The sequence below is a fragment of the Eucalyptus grandis genome, chromosome 6, assembly GCF_016545825.1.
Source record: "Eucalyptus grandis isolate ANBG69807.140 chromosome 6, ASM1654582v1, whole genome shotgun sequence".
NCBI lineage: Eukaryota > Viridiplantae > Streptophyta > Magnoliopsida > Myrtales > Myrtaceae > Eucalyptus > Eucalyptus grandis.
The window spans coordinates 5897845-5918479 of record NC_052617.1 but is presented as its reverse complement, the minus strand read 5'-3'; the positions used below and the strand labels follow the sequence as shown (position 1 = coordinate 5918479).

General features: G+C 39.4%; 1 protein-coding gene across 1 annotated transcript; it reads left to right on the top strand.

The window, feature by feature from the left end:
• The first annotated feature begins 3082 nt into the window (after positions 1–3082).
• On the top strand, positions 3083–10054 carry LOC104416356 (probable LL-diaminopimelate aminotransferase, chloroplastic). The gene is made up of 10 exons (XM_010027758.3): positions 3083–3232; positions 3395–3435; positions 4262–4329; positions 4462–4578; positions 6009–6071; positions 8059–8163; positions 8678–8728; positions 8868–9188; positions 9312–9518; positions 9623–10054. Exons 1-10 carry the CDS (start codon positions 3153–3155, stop codon positions 9914–9916), a joined length of 1347 nt encoding a protein of 448 aa, XP_010026060.3. The 5' UTR covers positions 3083–3152; the 3' UTR covers positions 9917–10054.
• The last annotated feature ends 10581 nt before the right edge of the window (positions 10055–20635 follow it).

Here is a 20635-nt window from a genome sequence, read left to right as displayed (position 1 = left end):
ATAGTTTTCCACCTCAAACTAAAGTCATGCCGGACCGCAATTTCAAAAAAAAAAAAAAAAAAAATATATATATATATATTATTGAACAGGAAAAATATTCGGCTCCGGCGTCAATCCTCTCCCTTACAAATGTGAAGAAACTCATTTATTTTATAATGCCAGGAGGAACTATCGTGAAGTTCACACTTGTTTTTAGGGGACTATAGCAAAAAAAGTTATAAACCTATCGTAATTGTATCAATTCAATTATAAAACTTTTAATTGTATTAATTTCATTTTAAATCTTTTTGATGTTTTGCCAATTGAGTCATTTAGTCAATTTTAGTTAGAAATCATTGACATGAATACCGATCATCTTATGTAACACGACTAACGTTGATGTGTACAATTTTTTAATAATATATTTTATTTTGTTGTTCTTTCATTTTGTTTTATTATTTTATTCTTTCTTTTTTAATTCCTTTCATCTTGGCTAGTGAGAGTCGCAATCATTGGGCGAGAACCCACAAGCCCTTGTTGGTTGTTGGTGAGAGTCATGGCCCTTGACAAATTTGGTTGAGAAGAAGAAAAAAGTGATAATAAAATTTATTTTTGAAAAATTATCTACAATAATATTGATTGTGTCACATTGCATAATCGACGTTCACATTAATGATTTCCAATCAAAATTTTTTAGAATAATTTAATTGATAAAGTGTGAAAATAATTATAATTAAATTGATAAATTGCGAAAGGTTTATAATTTTTATGATATTGGACTCTCATTCATTTAATTATTGTTGTGCTCCGATATGACGTGATCAGTTGCGTGGGATCCGACAGGATTCCAGCGTCTGGTAAGTTCAGAGAAAAGCTCCCGTTGAATGTTTCTGCATTGAAGTTTGCAATAGAGAAATTTGTATTCTTATGGGAAACGACTAGCAAGGAAAAAGTCCCTGTTGAGTATTTCTGCATATAAAGTTCAGTGTAGAGATGTTTTGTTTTCATACCGGCAGCAACCAGGTGATGAGTAAGGAAGACCATGGTTTCTCCTAACATATTTAAATATTAACCCATGTTTTATATAAAAACAATTTTTTTAAATAGTTGACAATAATCTTACGTAATATTATAATTTTCGTCCACATACTTTTATGATTGTCTAGTTAAGTCCTTCTACTTTCACAAATCTCCATCCCTATGATTTCATGTCAAATCCATATCAAAATAAGAGGTTCTCAGTTTAAGTCTTACCAACCACGTAATTTTGCAATCCTTTTATATAGTTTCACACTTTAATCTAGCCAAAATCTAGTGCGTGCTTGAGGGTCTTAATCTAATGGTTTGAACTCTTTGACTATCAATTGGTGATTTGGTTAAATAAGAATAATTTGTTTGCTTTCAGGACAAAAAACAACCTGCTTCATAAAAATGTGGTGTTGCAATATCGTACATCCTTTGATCATGGGAACATGTGATTTTTCTTCACCTATCATTTAAGCTTTTGGGTCTGACATTTTAATATTATATTAGAGTTAGATTCTGTCCTAGTTTATTTCGCATATGGGTGGATATTCAAATATTTGCAATTGTCAATAAAAAATGAGTTGATGGAAAATACGAACCTTGATGTGTGCCCATAAGATTTTGAAATTTGTGTCATTTCATTTCCTGATCATAAGAAAGATAAGGTCATTTATTCTCAATCTTCCATAACATGAAAAATTTTCCCCATGTGAAAATTACATCAAGTGATCGTAGACATTTCGAAACCCTAAATTACGAAAAGCATATGTTCTTCAAAAAAAAAAAAAAATGGACGGATTTTTTGGATAGATAAGGGTGGAGTCAATTTTAATTTAGATAGACGTGTCTAAATTTTTGGTGGACGGCTTATATACAGTAGGGTGGTCTTCGGACTGCCTAGCTTGTTGCCGCTCGGGGACAGGCCAGCCCTGCACCTTAGGCAATTTATCTAAAATGTATGGACCTATTTAAGCCATGAATTTTCCCACTATTAAAAAACAAAAAAACAAAAAAAAAGTCCCCTACACATTCATGGTACGGAGATGATTCGTGTGTGACAAGGATGGTAATAAGACAAAGATTCTACACGCGATCCTTCTATTGGCGTCTCCATCTCGATCACTTTTCAACTCTCGACGGCTCTCGGAAAAGCCGGGGAAATGATGCATCGCCAATCAACTATGTAAATTACCAGATGACACCTGGCTTTACGCATTAGATCGGCGTATACTTGCGAAACGAAGGGAAATTTCACAACACGAATAGCGGATAACCTATGTAACGTAACATACATCGGTAGATGGTGTGCAACCTCTCTTGTTGAACAAGCTGCGTCCAAAGCGTAGAAGACGGTTCGAAACTTTGCTTGGAACCAGCCGGCTCCTTGTTGAACGTTAATTTACTAAAGCAGATTAGATGAGAATAACGTTGAAGCTGCTGAAAGCAGGGTTCGAAGTATTTTTTTGTTTTTGTTTTCAAAGTCCCGTCCTCTTTTCCTACGTTTGACCTCCGCTCTCAGGGGAGGGCTAAGTCGCACGAACGTAAACTTCGGGGCAGGTTCCTAGAATCCATGCCATGTTTGCTTGGATTTCATTTTTCCTTGTTTAGTCACTAAAGGCAAGCTAATTTGCATGCGACGGTTTGTCATGGACTCTTAAAGGCCAAAAGGGCAATGCAATTTCGGGGAAAGTGTAACCCTCCGCACAAACTTTCCACATAAACGGAGCACATTTTGAGAGCAAGTACTTTGAAGTTTGAGGGTTATACGTATGCTTGTGGGATGCAAGAGTGTTCATATCTCTGCATGTTAGACTAAGGAACTAATAATTCATGCTAAAAAAACGAAGGCCCCAAAGAAAGGAAGAGAGAGAGAGAGAGGCCAGATGATTGATGGGATTGCGTGAGCGCCTGTCTCATCTCCCTTTGTTCTTTTCCTGGAAGTTCCTGAGAAAATACCATGGCGAGTTAGATATCCGCCAACTACCGAATGGTCAAATTTTTTTCTAGGTCTTTGTACGCGAGCCCTATATATTGGGCTCCAACCGGCCCTTTAATTCCCTCCTAAGCTCACATATCATTCGATCTATAGCATCATTCTCTTGCTCTTTCGATACCGAGGAGTGTCTGATCTCGAAGAAGGGAGAGCCATGTATCTTCACCTGCCATCCTCTCGCTTTCGCATGCCTCATGCAGCTTCTTCTCGCCATCCACGGCTCTATTCGTCCAGGTCTGGTATATCGTGTTACGCATGAGGATTCAAATTTCTCTCTCATTCTCTCTTATTGACCACGTATGAAGTTGGATTAGATAGTTCGATGAGGAAGATGTATTCGGAGTTATCGTGTAGGTACTCTTCTAAAGTAACTTTTCACGTTCATTGTGTTTTCAGGGTGATTTGCAGTGTGGCATTGGAGGACAAGGCAAGACTTGGTAAGTCTATCCTAGCACATCTCATGGCGCCGAGAATATGCACTTTCCATAGTACTAGCGCAATCTTGATCCATGGGCGACATGATTAAACGATTTAAAATCATAACATATCATACAAACACATTATTCTTATCTATTATATATACTCATGATTTCATTAGAACAAATCAACTTTTGATAGCGAGGATTTCTGCACAAGTTGATAGAACCCTTTTCTCTATCAATCTCACTTTGCTAACATCACACTAATTTCTCTCTAGAAGTATCACCTGACAAGATTCTCTGATTAATCTGACCACCATGAGAAAATGGATTTTTCTTTTCTCCTCTCTTTTCTCAACAATAAGAATTGGTTACCCAAAAATTCATTTGTTTAAAGTAAAAGTCCAAAGATGAAAAAATGGCAAAAAGGAAAGCACGTATACATCCAAACATGAATGGTGGTCTTACATGTACGTGGTCGTTACAAAGTTGGCATTTCAACATCTCTCCATGCGTCCTTTTCTAGAATTCAACCTGGAGGAAAAAATAAATAAATTGATCGTGTCCACTCACAAAGTCAAAAGGGCGTACTTCTGTTCTTCATCTTGAGCAAGTGGGTGGATTATTCTTCGTCAACCCCAAGCGTGATGATCGTCAGTCATGTCCTCGTTTCATCTCTCTCTCTCTCTCTCTCTCTCTCTCTGAGTTGATCGGTCCATTATGTGTTTGACTTAGTTTTATGTGTAACTGATGTATTCAAACTTGGGTCGTTCGAATGGACCATTGGCATCGAAATTTTCTAATAATTCTCGTATCTAACACATACTTCCGAGACCAATCACAGGTCATTGCACCAGAGTCCCCCGAAATGTCAACATGGAAAGCCTGAAAAATGGTTATCTTTTTCCCGAGGTCAGCTCTCATCCGTGAGGATCGATCAAGACGAGTTCTTTTCCGTTGAGATTTCGTTTTCTCTCCTGACATATAATGTTTTTTTTTTTTTTTTTTTTTTTTATTGTTGTTGTTTCGGTTGTGGGATTAAAGATTTCGATTCGCGAGGCTGAGCACGCTGAGAAGTACCCGCATGCAAAGTTGATAAAGCTCGGAATAGGCGACACGACACGGCCTATTCCCCACATCATAACATCGGCCATGGCCCAGGTAAAGGACTTTATGCAGACAGATATCGGTAATGTCGATGTTTGAGTTGACCTTCAGGATGGTTCTTTTTAGGTTTAGAGATTTTTTTGGTGGGCCTTATAGACACCTTGGTCCCCCCTTCGATGGCCCCAGCGGCTAAAAGGTCAAAGGACGAAAAGAAAGTGTACCCAGAGTCATTGATAGAGTACAGAACATGATCGAAGATTCAGCCTTTTAATTGATCAATTCAAACCTTCAATTAATTTTATCTAGAATGCAACCGAGTCCTCCCATTGAAAAGAGTGATATAAGTTAATCGCGTAGGTAATTTTCAATTGTCACGCCAGTCATTTTTCAGAAGGACTATCATAGGACATATTTGCACCTTTTTAAAGATATTTTGGACTTTGATTGCATTCGGTCAAATGCTTAGGACTTGACTGCACTATTACATGCATGAGATACAGTGCTTTAAATGAACTTTTTTTTTCGTTGAAGGATAGATAAATCTGCTTCTATAGTAATACTAGGCAGCTTAATGTTCATTTAGTAAATGGATTTACAAAGTGTCATGATGAATTACAAAGGTACCTTTGAATGGGTGAATCACATTCCACGTTCAAAGAAGGCCTATCACAAACATTTTAAAAAAGAAACTTCTATACCATGCTTTTGTAGACCTTGAACCGTTCTTCTTGGTTTGAATCTTACTCTTCTAAGTAAAAAATTCAATCCCAAATTACAAGTAACGCGTAACCTATAACAGAGTCCACGAAAGAAATAGCAAAGCTATAAAGAATTGAGTTACAAAAATATTTTACAAATCGTTATGCGAAATCTTACAGAATGCTTGGAAATGGCTCGCTCATTCAAATACCCATTATAATATGTCCATTGCATTATTTTGGAGAAGTTAACACCAAGTAAGATCCACGAACGAATCTGGCGACTAAGTTATAAGTCAACAATAATTAAGAACCGACTCGGGGAGGATACCCTTTTCCAAAAGATTGTGCTACGTTCATTGTCTCTGGACTAGAAACAAAAATGTGGAAAATAAGTGAGCGAAGATAACCATGCGTCTGTAATAGCCAGGTAAGACATGATTGTCCAGGACATCATGGTCCCAAACAAGATCCTTCTTTTCCTCCCCTGAGAACTCGTGCAACCCAGCATGATAGCGCAATAGCCAGGTAAGGACATGCCAAATGATCAAGAAACTTCCTAAATCTCCGGGCTGCCCTAGCTGAATCTAAACAGAGGTTGAAAGTCAAAGCACGTGGTTCATTTCTCTCTCATACGGGAACTTGTTCTTACGCTACTATTTTTTAATGGAACAGTTTCTCTCTCCTCCTCCTTCTTGAGGAAAGTGGTGGGTAGGGTTAGGATAATTTCTTATCTTTCTATCTTATATCTAAGTGATTCTTTATTGATTTGGTTTCCTGTCGCAGAAAGCACTTGCTCTTTCCACCGATGCGGGATACACAGGATATGGAGATGAGCAAGGAAACAAGGTAAAATATTAGTTGATTATTCTCATCGGTAAAGTATTTAATTAAATCACGCGATATGTGCTCAATCGGTATAGAATAGACTCAATGTGTGAATTAGGTGCGCCACATAAATTAAATTTCTCATCGTACCAAGTGTGAACGGTCCTTAGATGGGCTATCCACCTAAAATTTGGTTAGCATCTTGTCTAGTCCACGGTTTTAGAGGAGTATTTATTGACATGAGATTCACCTTGAAAAATAATACTTATTATTGTGGTTCTTGCTCTAGAAAACACTAATAACATATAAAAATTCGTTACTATTCATGACCATAGGGGCAACCTCTACACCTGGCTATTCGTTTTGACTTTTCAAGTTAGACTTTGACTTGTTTTTATATTTAAGAGTCAGTCAAATCCAAGTCAGGTACAAGGTATGAACTCCCTAGAGTAAGCTCTTGTGACCATCTTATTATATAATCTTGCAACAACTAAACATGTTCGAAAGAGTTGGACCATATAATCTCTATAAAGGAAGTGACTTTTCTAAGGCAGATACTAGGAAATGTCCGTACCTCGTTGTGGTAACCTAGCCCTTGCCAAGTGGGCGAAGACCTAATACTTTTTGCACGTGCATTTATGCCTTGTTTCTTGTATAAGCAAGCTCTCATGGCGGAAACAAAATGGGATTATATTCAACATAGATAATTATCTTCCTAAACTATGTACAATCGAGACTTCGAAGACGGATTGAATTCTACTCACCGGGATTCTTTAAATTTGAGGGTCAGAAAATAAAAGGAGGAAGCATCTTGATTAGGCTTAAACTTGTGAATGAACCTTGAGCTACACATGTACTAGAAATGTTGTGCATGTATGATTGATTGCTTGCGTCATAAATAATGTTAGCTTTCGAGCTGGAAACTCTCGCGGAAAGTTATTGCTTGACTTCCACGTACATAGTGCTTACAAAATAGGAAGAGGACTGATATAATCCTATCTTTTGTGGGTCCTTTTAGGGTTTCTTTGCACGGAGGAATTATAAGCATTGAGCATTAGTTTTCTAGCCATCCCTGACTATCTATTCGTGGAAAATTTAAGGTTTTGATGTGAGTTATGTGACCAAAGTGCTCCATCGCCAACACTAGATTTAAGATTTTGAATCACGCAACTCCCGAGAACTTGTGTCAGGCTACCTTATAGGAAAATTCGCTTATCTCAAGCCTTCAACGATTTGTCTTTGTTTGCGAATTAAGCCCTACATACTGATACAATACTTCCCCGTGAAAATTCTGCTTCAAAGACCATCATTATCAACTGCCAAATCCCAGCCATGAATTAGTACCTCCAAATATGCTTCTTTATCAAGTATTTGTATCCAGGAAGTGAAAGAATATACTGTAGCGATCATACATAGGAGAGCAATAGCCATGGATGTTGCAAGAATTTTATTTATCACGAGCAATAGGTACAGTTAGCACATAGATAATTATTACATCAATGCCCTAGAAAATCGTTTCTTTCTTGCACTTAATTCATAGTATGGATAATAATCCGTATCAACATATAAGATGCCAAACCAAAGAGCGATGAAAGATCCTTTTTGGACGTATTAGGCGGTGGCCGCTCTTGAGTTCAGTGAATCAAGCCATACCTGCTCACATGAGAACGTGAGATGGCCAACGGGTTGTTTCGCGTGGCGTTCACAATGCAAAGGTCAAACTTCTGTTTCGCATACTGACAGCCAAAAATAAGATGGACCACCTTGCTTTGCTTCATAACCCACGACGTTAAGGTTAAAGAATAGTGCAATAATTAGGGTTTCAAATGAAAATTGCAAATGCGTTGCGTCATGAGAAGGACATCATGTGCATGAGTGATCACGTCACGAGGGCGTCTTCTTCTTCTTCTCCTTCTTCTTATTATTATTAGTTTACTGAAGCTTATGTCCAGTCGTTGCTGTCTTGTCTACACTCGAGTTATTAAGATTCGACTTGGCTTCTGTGAAGGATCTGAGGGAGGCTATCGCAAATGTCGTTTACAAAGATAAGGGAGTGGAGTGGGACGAAGTTTTCGTATCGGACGGTGCCCAAGGCGACATCTCTCGCCTCCAGGTAAAGCAATGTTACTAGAGAAAGCAAGAAAAAAAGAAAAATAAAATAAAATAAAAATAAAAATAAAATAAAAATGAAAATAGGACAAGAAATGTTGCTAGAGAAAAGTGGTCTCCACGAGTCGCATTAGATATGTTTTATGTAGATTGGCGATTAATGTAATTATACACAAATGTCATTTATCCTACATCCTCACTTATTAGTGTATAAAATAATATCCAAAAACGATCTTAATTTTTTGTGTGTATTCCATCATATACATGTAAATATTGTCGAGAAATAAATGTTCTAAGTATATTTAATATTGTCCATGAAGTTTTTTTTTTTTTTTTAACAGTATTGTACATGAAGTTAGGATAACTATTTTTGTCATTTTTTGCCATCATTAAGGATGACGGACCTTTTCTTAGCCGAAAGCTAACGATTATCATTTAAGGTCGTTTTTATTTTGGTTCAATGAAATGTAGAGTTAATATTGCTTGAGAACCCTTATGATGTTTATTTTCTCCAACAGATGCTCCTGGGATCCGGAATGACAATTGCTGTTCAGGACCCAACTTTTCCGGTAATTACGATGATAATTCCATAGCATGAAAAGTTAACACCATAAAGCGAACATATGGCGCAAGAAAAGTTGAAAAAATTTACGTGGACTAAGCTGTCAAAAGTACTCAAGAAAAAAAACCATATTTCTCCATGGACAGGCTTACGTGGATTCCAGCATAATCGTGGGTCAAGCGGGCAAGTTCCAGGAGGAAACCGGGAAGTTTCAGAACATCGTGTACATGAGATGTTGTCCTTGGAACGACTTCTTCCCCGACCTGGCGACGACCCCACGAACCGATGTCATTTTCTTCTGCTCTCCCAACAATCCGACCGGCACCGCCGCGTCCCGACCGCAGCTTGAGCGGCTTGTGGAGTTTGCCAAGGCGAACGGGTCGATCATAGTTCATGACTCCGCGTACGCTTCGTACATTTCGGACGATAGCCCTAGGTCGATCTTTGAGATCCCCGGAGCCAAGGAGGTTTGTTTCATTTCACACTTATAACCCTCACGATGACCTAGAAGATTGTTAGAACGTATCCTAAGCTCGAATGGTGGAAAAATTGAGGCGTGATTAAAGTTGACTAGGGTTCTTTATGCGCAGGTCGCAATAGAGATCTCTTCCTTTTCTAAGTTTGCCGGGTTCACGGGTGTCCGCCTCGGCTGGGCCGTCGTGCCTAAGGAGCTGAAGTACTCGAACGGATTTCCGGTCAGAAAGGACTTCAATCGGATCATGTGCACATGCTTTAACGGCGCATCGAGCATCTCTCAGGCAGGAGGCCTAGCTTGCCTCTCTGCAGATGGTTACCAGGTGATCAAATCAATCGACATCGACGTTCTGTCTAACAGTTTCTCGATCTTTCGAAAGCAACCGAGAACAATAATCTAACAGAAGATTTCCAATTCTTGTCTCAGGCTCTCTGCAGATCCATAGACTACTACCACGAGAACGCAGACATAATCATCGATGCGTTCACGTCCCTCGGGTTAAAAGTCTACGGCGGCAAGAACGCGCCATACGCGTGGGTGCAGTTCCCGGGCCGGAGCTCTTGGGAGGTGTTCAACGAGATCCTGGAGAGGGCCCACGTCGTGACCGTCCCGGGGGCCGGGTTTGGCCCCGGCGGCGAAGGTTACATAAGGGTGAGCGCGTTCGGGAGTAGGGAGTGCATGTTGGAAGCTTCAAGGAGGCTAAAATCTCTGCTGAAGTGATGCCTCTTTGGTTACTGTGAGGGTTGCTCGTTCTCATCTGGTTCCTGTAATACTCCTCTCACCTTGGAGGTTGTAGCTTGTGGGTGTCAAATGATTTTTCCTTTTTTCAATAAAGGAACAAACGGCGTTCTTCTGATGCATACTAATGACATATTTTAAAACAGTAGACAGCATGGTAATTTCAAAGGGGTTCATACCTATTAATCTATTATCCCATCATAAAATCTAAGTTTTTAAAGATGAATTCAAGTCCTTCCTATTCTCTATCATAGCTGAAAAAGTTCCATGATCGTGGGCTGAGGGGAGGGGAACGCCACGAGGTTCCGGGCCGAATAGTCGAAGAAAAACATAAAATTCGGCCCGCCCGACAGAAAATAACACGAGAGCTCAAATGCACCAAATGAAAACACGGACTTTAGTCGCGATTCCATCCAATCCTTGCCATTGGCTGTCGACTCTCTCCATGCCCACGTGCACAATCGACCATTGTTATGGCTAACATAACCATGGTAGATTTATTGACACCCTAAAACAAAGGCTTCGGGCGGGGGCATAGAGAATCTCTGTCTTTGTTTAACTGTTAGACAACGGAATTTTATGTGCGCATTAGGCTTATGACACGCCTTTGATTCTCTAGACTTCCGATTGCAAATTTCGGATTTGAGCCGCCCAGTCAAGGTTTTGACTCACATCTTGCCTGAATCTGCATAGCTATTTCGTGGACCTAAGGTTTACTTACCTAACAAAATAGGAAAATAATTATATGTTGTTGACACTTTGATCCTCCTTCCTAGGCCCTAAAATTTGCCCATTTGGGCTTGGAACTAGAATGGGCTATTCTGGTGTGCGCATAAAATTGCCATGGGCCAGACAACCTATAATGGACTTCGATTCAGCATGCATAATCTCTGCCCTAATTCAACTCATCCTGGTCCACATGTTTCGTGGGGTCAACGGAATACGAGCCATTTCAGATCCCACCGGCCGGGACGTCTGCTTCAGAGTACAGTCATGTGGACGTCTGCTCACCCATTGAAAATTGGAAAAACGGGTGCATTTATTTTGCTAAATACAAATGATTTAAAAAATAATTTTCTAAAACATTGATAATTTATATTGTTTACAAATTAAATAAAAATGTATATTTTTACGGTTTACGAAAATATTCAAATATAAATTATTATCGATAATGAAAGCATTTTTTTTATCAACTAATCCTTTCAAGTAATGCAATCAACCAAAATCGTTTCTAAATAATTCATTTTCCTTGCTGACGTCATCCCCCTCCCGGCCCACCCATCTAGTTTATCCCACGGGGAAAACGCCACCTCATCGCTGACTTCGTCCCCCTCCGCCCGGCGCCCGGCCCGCCAATGACGTCACGCTCCCACTCGAATTCCACTGGAAGTGGTCGCTTTCGGGCGGGCCCGTGCCTTGCCTTGCACACCAAGATCGGAGGCGAAGCACGGAGGAAAATGCGCAGAACACGCTCAGCGCCCGCCGAGAGCCAAAGTCAGAATCGCCTCCTCGCTGTCTCTCACCCTCTCTCTCTCTCTCTCTCTCTCTCTCTCTCTCTATATTTACCACGCCCACATCCGGATGCTCTGCAGAATTTGCAACATCCCCTCCGTCGCCCATCACGCCAGCAGAAATCCCCGGGAAAAAGATCTTCGCGTTCGGAAGGAAGGGAGGGAAAAATGTCGGGCGCGGGGGTTTGTCAGCCGGGCACGGCCCTTGCGGAGGCGTACGTGATGAGGAAGCTTTACAAGGAGAAGATGAAGAAGGCGAAGGAGGCGGCGGTGGCGGCGGCGGCGGAGGACGCGGGCGACTGCAAGAAGGAGGAGCGGCCGGCGAGCGGCGGAGGGAGAGGACGTTTCTCTTTGTCCCGAGTGTTCGGGAAGGCCAATGTCCATCCTTCCTCTGCAGAAGCACCCCGTGTTGCTCCCCCGGAGTAGCTCCCCGCTGGCGCTCATGAACGGTTTCAGCTTCAGCTGGGATTTTTTTTTCCTTTGTTTTCGTTTTTTCTGCTTAGCATAAATGTCTATAGCAGCTAAATCTTGTCTCATGAGTTTGCGAGATTTTTCCCTCTTTTTTTTTTGGGGGATTTCCTGTTGGATTATTAATGTTGTATTTCTACTAGTGGATTTCTTGAAGTGAAAGTACACTTCGAACTTAAAGGAATATGCTTCGATTCGCTTTAGATTTGGTCGGGATTGGTAAGTCTAATCCATGCAATGATGTGTTAAGTGATTTGGGCTATTTAGTTTCGATGAATCTTAAGGTCCACAACGGATCAAGTCTATAGTTCAATCCAGAGCACAAAGAAACGGTTGGGAGAAATGAGATTGACATTAGCTAACGGATGAAGGAGTCCAGATAATATCCAACTAAAAAGAAAATTTGCTTCATTCAAGGTTCAAATTCTTTGCGTTTGAAATTTGAGAACCCTCGCTTTGAATTCGCATCGTTCGAGCCCCACCCGCATGAAAGACGGGCCTCATGCGGGATCCACTTGATTTAACGATTCGTGACAACCGAGTTTCCATGTTTCGGTGGCAGCATTTCTTCCTCTCTCAGTCGGGCCACGCCAGCTACCTTTTTGTGTCGGAGTAGGAAGCAATTACCATCCATCCAAACATGATTAGCTGAATAACTATTGAAAATAAAATGAAGATATTCGGTAATAACTCTATTATGGAATGATTGATAGGTCATGATTTTTATATCCTCGATAAATATATCTATTGCAGATAAATCCATTAGTGATTCTTTTACCTTAATGTTATGTGATTATTCGTGTGAATAAAGTTAGATGAATATGAACAGAGTGCACTTAGAAGCACATCGTAAATCTGAAGAGACCATAAGTAATGGATACGTAAGTATGTATTTATTGATAAAATACAACTAGGAAAACACGAAGAAAGAACAAGAGATGATTGATGATGTGCAAGTATTTCAGTATGGCAAAGCATAGAGGAATGGTTGTGTGATTTTAATCATATTGCGCAAGAACTATGTCATTTGAGTTTTGAAACCTAATGCAAACTAGCCAGAAAAGTGTCAAAAGAGCCATGAACCTATTATATTTGCGTCAATTTAAACTTAAACATTTTAATGATGCCAATTTATTCATAAACATTTTAATCTAGTACTAGTCATTCTGATTAATTTTGACATGATATTGTTAACGCTAATGTTGGCAAGGTTACGTGGCATTACTTGCGCTGACGTAGATAATTTTTTATAATATTTTAATATTTTTTTACTTTTATTATTTCTTCTTTTTCCTTGGATTTTTTTTTCTTTGTTATTTTTTTGCCTTCTGCCGATGACCAACCACCATCTGTGACTAGGAGGGCTAGCCTCATTAGAACTGGCCTTGGCGAGACCAACCCTCACCCAAGGATTTGGTGAGGTGAGCCCTTGTTGGGGCTTGCCCTCACCCAGGCCAAGGTGACCTCACCAAGCATAGGACTAAATTGATGTCATTATAAATGTTTATGATTAAATTGTTATAAATGTAATAGTTTTAGGACTTGTTTGACACTTATCCCCAAACTAGTTCCTAGAATTGGCAAGATGATTTTACGAAAACATCTTTCCAACATAACAAGGGGGGAAACATCATATCGAATCCTCTCGAAACTAGAACAAATGAAGCTAATGTTGTAACTTGCATTGTTTAAGAAAACTTAGGTCTCTTGGTCGATAAATTCACAAGGAAATTGAGCATATCTTCTACAACTCAAGTTGAAGCTTCGGCTCTTCTTGAAACCCCAAATTTCCTTCGACTGCGACCTGAGGAGAGTTTGGAATTGCAGTCAGATCACCCTAATCTGATACGAGGAGTGTTTATCGCAAATTAAATTATTAGGGACATCGTTGTTCTCATTAATGAGGCTCGGGGCAGAACAAGGTTTGCCATTAATCTTAGTTTAAGCTTCCATGACCTATGCACAAACGTAAGCACCTTGGACACGCTTGGGCTTTTGAATTACATTATGGGAAAATTCCAAATAAGAATATGAAGTGGACCGATTTTCTCAAATAAGAACCCGAAATTAACTTTGTATCAAATAAAAATCCAAAGTGACTAATTGTCTTAAATAAGGACCCGAAGTGGTTAAATCAATTCCAAATAAGAACATGAGCTTGCTGGTCAGCCAAATATTCGACGGTTATCAAGCATGTGACATTTCTAACAATTGAAGTTTGGGCAATTTTGTCCCAAAAAAAATATAAGGAAAATTAACAAATCCTAAAATAAAAAAAAAAAAAAAAAACCCTAGGTTTTCTACGGTCTCCCCGTTCCTTGTACCCGTTCTCTGCAAAGTCAAAGACCGAAGTTCTCCCCATTCCTTGTACCCATCCTCCACAGAGTCGAAAACCCAAATTCTCCGCCGGTTGAGGCATGAATTAAAAAACAAGAAGAAAACCATATGCTTCTTTCTTTGTTTGCGGAGACCCAAATTCTCCGCTGGTCGAGCAAGGCGAGAAGCGACGAGAATCGAGTCACGACGATGACCGGGCAGCAATTTGGTTGATGAACAGCGAGGGAGAAGAAAGAAGAAAACGTAAACATCTAAATGAACAATTTAAACTTAATTAATTTAGAATTTTCCATTTTTTTTCAATCACAAATTTCTGACAAAATTGCTCCTATTTCAATCGATGGAAAATGTCCGCCGGCGAGCTAAGGTCCTTAATAGAGATTAACTTAATCGCTTTTGGTCCTTATTTGAGAAAATAAATTTACTTCGGGTCCTTATTTGGAATTTTCCCTTACATCATTTTACTTGGACCCGTTACTTCAGCCATAATAATAAATTTATATTGTGGTTACAGTTTTAGGCTGTCTCAAATTTTTCAATCGTACTTATAGTTCTGTCTTTCAAGCAAGTAAACTAAGGCCCATAGAATATTAATTGTCATGTACCCACGTCGCTTAAGTTTTATTGGACACGGGCATGTGAGAAAGAACAAGGATGGTATTTCCTAAGTCATACTAAGTCATATTCAAATAGAGTTGAAAGAGATCTGCAAAATCCTCACTCATTACCACCTTTTGTCAATATTGAAGCTGCCATAAACAGTGACTTGGCAAAGATAAAAATATTGTTGATGAGCTTAGGACTGGTACCCAGTCACTTTAAAGTCCCTCTATACATGACAAATTAGGGTTCGAGGCTGATGCTTCATGCTTTGCTTGCTCTCCAAGAACTTGCCACCTCTATAAAGTACCTCATCTGCTCAGCTCATTAGTTCTTGAAATTATTGTTCTCATCCTACTCCACAATAATTGTGCTTCGTTTTGCATCGTAGGACATGTCCATCACGTCCATGGCAGGACCTGAGCTAGCAGAAGCTTATTTGCAGAGGAAGCAGCACAAAGAGAAGATGAAGAAGAAGAAGAAGAAGAAACAAGGAGGAGATGAAGATGGCACAACAAACATTGATGATCAAGAGAAGATCTCTCAGGGTTGTTTCTCATGGCTGCTTCACAAAGTTCACCCAAAATCAGTGCCGAAGGCTCGAAGTTGAGTGCCTTGTTATGGCTCCCATTAGAGTGGAGAGATCGTCTTCAATATCTTGTTTGATGTCGAAATGTTTATGTCTACTATGGATGTATTACATATCATCATGGTCAAGATCCAATAATTTCAGTTCAAGTGGGTTTTGTTCAGGTCGGGTCGGTCCGAAGTATTATTGACAATCATTAATCATGGTCAAGATGAAAATTAGCGGGTTCAAACTTAAGCATAGCAAATAGTATTTCATCTAGAGAATTGCTCTAAAGATTGTGGTTAGAGCAAAATATGTCTTTCCGCTCAACATTATATTAATAGTTAACGGTTACAAATTTCGCATTCTCTCTAGGTTTGCACAATTTCTCAATTTATAGGGAATAAATTGACTCGATTTATTTTTCTGTATTATGACATACTCATCCGGACCTATCAAACGGGCAAGTCGGGCCAGGTCATAAATGGTTAAACCCAACTTAATTCGTTTATAACCCACTTAACGTAATACAAATTTTTCAATCAATGCCAACCTCACCCGTCCTAACCCATTTAATCAAATTTAGGAAATGATGTGTCTTATGATTTTTTAAGAAACATTGCTAAAACACTTTCGTGTAATATAAATCTAATGTACGATATTTATAATATTAAAAAAAAAAAAACTGAAGCACCATCATAAACAGAGCCGAAATAAATCTAAAACGACCTTCAATGAAAGAGGAGCGAGCTGGATACCGCCGGGCCAGGCCCCGCCCCGCCCCATCTGGTCCAAATCCAGGGTGGAACGCCACCTCCTGGCTGGCGTCATCCCTCCACTCCCGGCCCGCCCCGTTCGAATTCCCCAGGCGGGTGGGGTCGCTTTCGGGCGGGCGCGTGCCTTATGCCTTGCTCCCGAAGTTTGGAGGCGAAGCGCGGAGGAAAATGTGCAGAACACGCAAAGGCGCCCGCAAGAGGCAAAGTCAGAGTCGCCTTCTCGCTCCCCCATCCCAACCCAACACCGCCCCCATCTCTTTCTCTCTCTCTCTCGCTCTATATATACTGCCACCACATCCCCATGCCCTGCATAATTTGCAGCGTCCACTCCATCGCTCATCATCGCTCATCACGACCAGCAGGAATCCAAGCTTTTCGGGTTCGGAAGGAAGGGCAAAGAAATGTCGGGCACGGGGGTTTATCAGCCGGGCGCGAGCCTCGCGGAGGTGTACGTGATGCGGAAGCTTTACAAGGAGAAGATGAAGAGGGAAAAGATGGCTGAGGACGCGGGCACCGTCGCGGGCGATCGCGAGAAGGAGGAGAGGACGGCGAGAGGAGGAGGGAGAGGACGTTTCTCTTTGTCTCGGGTGTTCGGGAAGGCCCATGTCCATCCTTCCTCTGCAGAAGCGCCCCGTGTTGTTCCCTTGGAGTAGCTCCCGCCATGATGAATGGTTTTTAGCTTCAGTTGGGATTTTTCGTTTTTTCTTTCCTTTCTGCTTGTGCAAATGTCTATAGCTGAATCTTGTCTCGTGAGTTCGAGAGGATTTTTCTTTTTCTTTTTTTTTCGGGGGCACTATATTGGATATTGATATTGTAATTCTGCTGGTGGATTTCTTGAATTGAAAGTACAGTTTGAACTCGAAAGAATTTGCTTTGATTCGCTTTGGACTTGCTCGAGATTCGTAGGTCTAATCCATTATGATGAACTAAGTGATTTGGGTCATTCAATTTTAATCAGTCTTGGGAGATTTGCATGTATCATGAGGTCCATAGTGGATCGAGTCTATGCATTTGAAACTTGAGAACCCTCAATTAAAGTTGGCTTCGATTTAAATTCTATGCATTTGAAACTTGCGAACCCCCGATTAAAATTCGCATCGTTCGAGCCCTGTTTATAAGAAAGACGGACCTCATGTGGGACCTATTTGATATAACGGTTCATGAGAATCGAGTTTCCATGGTTTGGATGCAAGCAATAATTGCTCATCCGTGCTTCCCATGGCCTTTCTACCTCCATCAGTTGGGCCACACTGGCCACCTTTGTGTTGGAATGGGAAGGATTACCGTCCATCTAAACACGAAAAGCTAAGTGCTGAAATTTAGGCACTTTCATGATGAAAATAAAATGGAGTTACTTGGCAGTAACTCTATTATGGAACAATTGATGGGTGATGATTTTTATATCATCCAAGAAATTTCTTTTTTCAGCAAAATATATTTATTGCAGATAAATTCACTAGTGGTTCTTTTACCTTAAAGTTATATAATTACTCTTGCAGATAAAATTACATGATGTGAGTAGAGTGCACTTAGAAGCACATCATATATCCGAAGAGATCATGGGCAATAGATACGTAAGCATGCATTTATTGATAAGACACAACAAGGAAAACGTGAACAAAGAACGAGAGATGATTAATGATGTACATGTCTTTCAATCTGGCAAAGCCATGGTTGTGCGATTTTAATCATACATCGGTATTGTTTGAACTTATCTCCATCTTGTGCAACAACTATGTCATTTGAGCTTTGAAACCTGATGCAAACTAGTCGAAAAAGTACCAAAAAAGCCATAAACCTATTGTCTTAATGCAATTTAGATCTAAACCTTTTAATGATACCTATTTAGTCCAAAACATTTTAACTTAGTGCCAATTCAATCATTCTAGCTAATTTTGGCATGACATTACTAACGTTGATGTTGGCGGAGTTACGTGGCACTAACTGACGTAGACAATTTTTAATAACTTTTCGTTTTTTATTTTTTTTGTCCTTTCTTTTTTTTCAAAAGTCGCTCGACTTTGGAATTATAAATTCTCTCCGTCTCTCTCCTTCTTCCTTTTACTAGTCACCATCCATGGTCAAGCAGGCTAATCCCAAATCACCAGATTTGGCCATGACAACCTTCCCAAATTTGGCAATGGGAGCCCTTGTTAGTGCTCACCCTCACCCAAGATAGAATCCAAGTTCAGTGACCTTGCCAAGTCTTGAGTCCTTCGCCTTTTCACCTTCTGAAAATCTTCAAAATCTTTGGACATATGTTACGTTCAGGTGACTATCATCTGCATGGTCTATTACTTAACCATTAAACATGTTAGTAGCCTTTGATTTATTTTGTCATCTTCAAAACATCATAAGGGATTTCCTAACAATCTCCCCTCTGAATATGTAGATTTGTAAACAAGGCCTTGCCATATGGAAGATTCTTTTGTGACCTGCAAATTCTTATATAACAGATAATAATCTTTGCAAAAATGTCACGTAATATCTTCCTTTGATTTGTGGATCAAACTTGCTAGATATAATATATCTCCTAAGAATATGGCAAGAATATCCATGAATATGCAGTAATATCTTTCAAGATCAAAGAGATTTTCTTGAGCATAAATTTCAGATATGCATTTTGCAAAAGGAAAATAGATATTTCTGTCACGTGCCAAAATTGCAATATCTTATATTTATGACAAAAGATATAAACAATAAACAATCATCCAAAATGCACGTAGAGATTTGCAAGGCGGGATAATAAAAATATTCTCTTACCCATGGTATATGTTTGCAATATACCATTGATTAAAAAAAAATCATTACCAATTTTCACAGGAGATATTTTCTGATTGCACCAAAATCTGCGTAGATTTATAATCATTCTTGCCTTATTGAATTTCCTGCAATCAACTCATTTCCTTTTTGGTATCCATCAATTTGGATCCTTCCATGACGTTAGAGTAAAATATATAATCTCCAAATATTCTTTCTTAATTCATCATAACAGAGTACTCAAAGAAAGAATATTATGCACAATGATATTTTGCATCATAAATTAATATCACGTAAAACAGATTTTTATTTGGCAAAATATGATAAAATCTGAGAGTATAAAATCAAACCAAATAAATTCATTTGTCTTTAAGCATGATATAAAAAATTATCACACGTATTAAATTAAATCTCGAATCACAAATCACACAATTCTTTCTTCAATAAAGCAAATCAAAAAAATATGATCATTATAAAATTTGAATCAATCAATGATATATCGAATTTCAAGCATAATGAGAATTATGTGCCCAAAAACATTCCTTACCAACTTCTTCTTTTCTTTTATTTCCTCGATTTCCTCATCGGATTCCGAGTCTCGTGTCTAAGCCGACTCGATTCAGTCTATGTCCGAGTCGGACTCGGATTCTGTCTTAGGACAAATTTGGTGAGGTTGATCCTCACCAAGGCTCAACCTTGGCCGATGGTTGGTCATCGGCAAAAGAAAGAATAAATGAGAGAAAAAATAAAAGGAAAATTGAAATTTTATTAAAAATCGTTTATGTCTATGCTAGGGTGCCACATAAGTTGGTGGGTGTCCACCTTGGCAATATTTAACCAAAATTAGTTAGAATAATTGAATTAGAGATCAAAATGGTTAGAGCTAAATTGGCATTCGGTCAAAAGGTTTAAGACTGAATTGACGTTATTAAAATATTTATGACTAAATTGATACAAGTGTAATAAATTTAGAGCTTTTTTGACACTTATTCCCAGACTAGCTGTTAGAATCGGCAAGATGATTTTACAAAAACATCTTTCCATCGGCATCAACGGCATAACACGGGGGAACATCATATCGAATCCTCTTAAAACTGAAATGACCGAAGCTACCGTTGTAACCTAAATTGTTTAAGATGACTTAGGTCTCTTGGTCGATGGATTCACAAGGAAAGGGAGCGCGTCTTCTGCAGCTCAAGTTGAAGCTTTGGCTCTTCTTGAAACCCCAAATTTCCTTCAACTGCGACCTGAGGAGAGTTTGGAATTGCAGTCAGATCACCCTAATCTGATACGAGGAGTGTTGACCGCAAATTAGATTATTAGGGACGTTGTTGTGCCCATCAGCGAGGCTTGGGGGCAGACTAAGGCTTTCCGCTCATCTTATTTTAAGCTTCTATGACGTATGCACAAACGTAAGCTCTTTTGACACGCTTGGGCTTTTGAATTACATCATTTTACTTGGACTCATTACTTCGGCCATAATATTAAATTTATATTGTGGTCACAGTTTTAGACTTTCTCGATTTTTTCAATCCTACTTACAGTTCCATCTTTCAAGCAAGTTAAATAAGGCCCACAGAATATAAATGGCATGTACCCGCATGGCTTAAGTTTTACTGGACATGGGCATCGGAGAAAGAACAAGGAGGATATTTCTTAAGTCATTCAAATAGAGTTG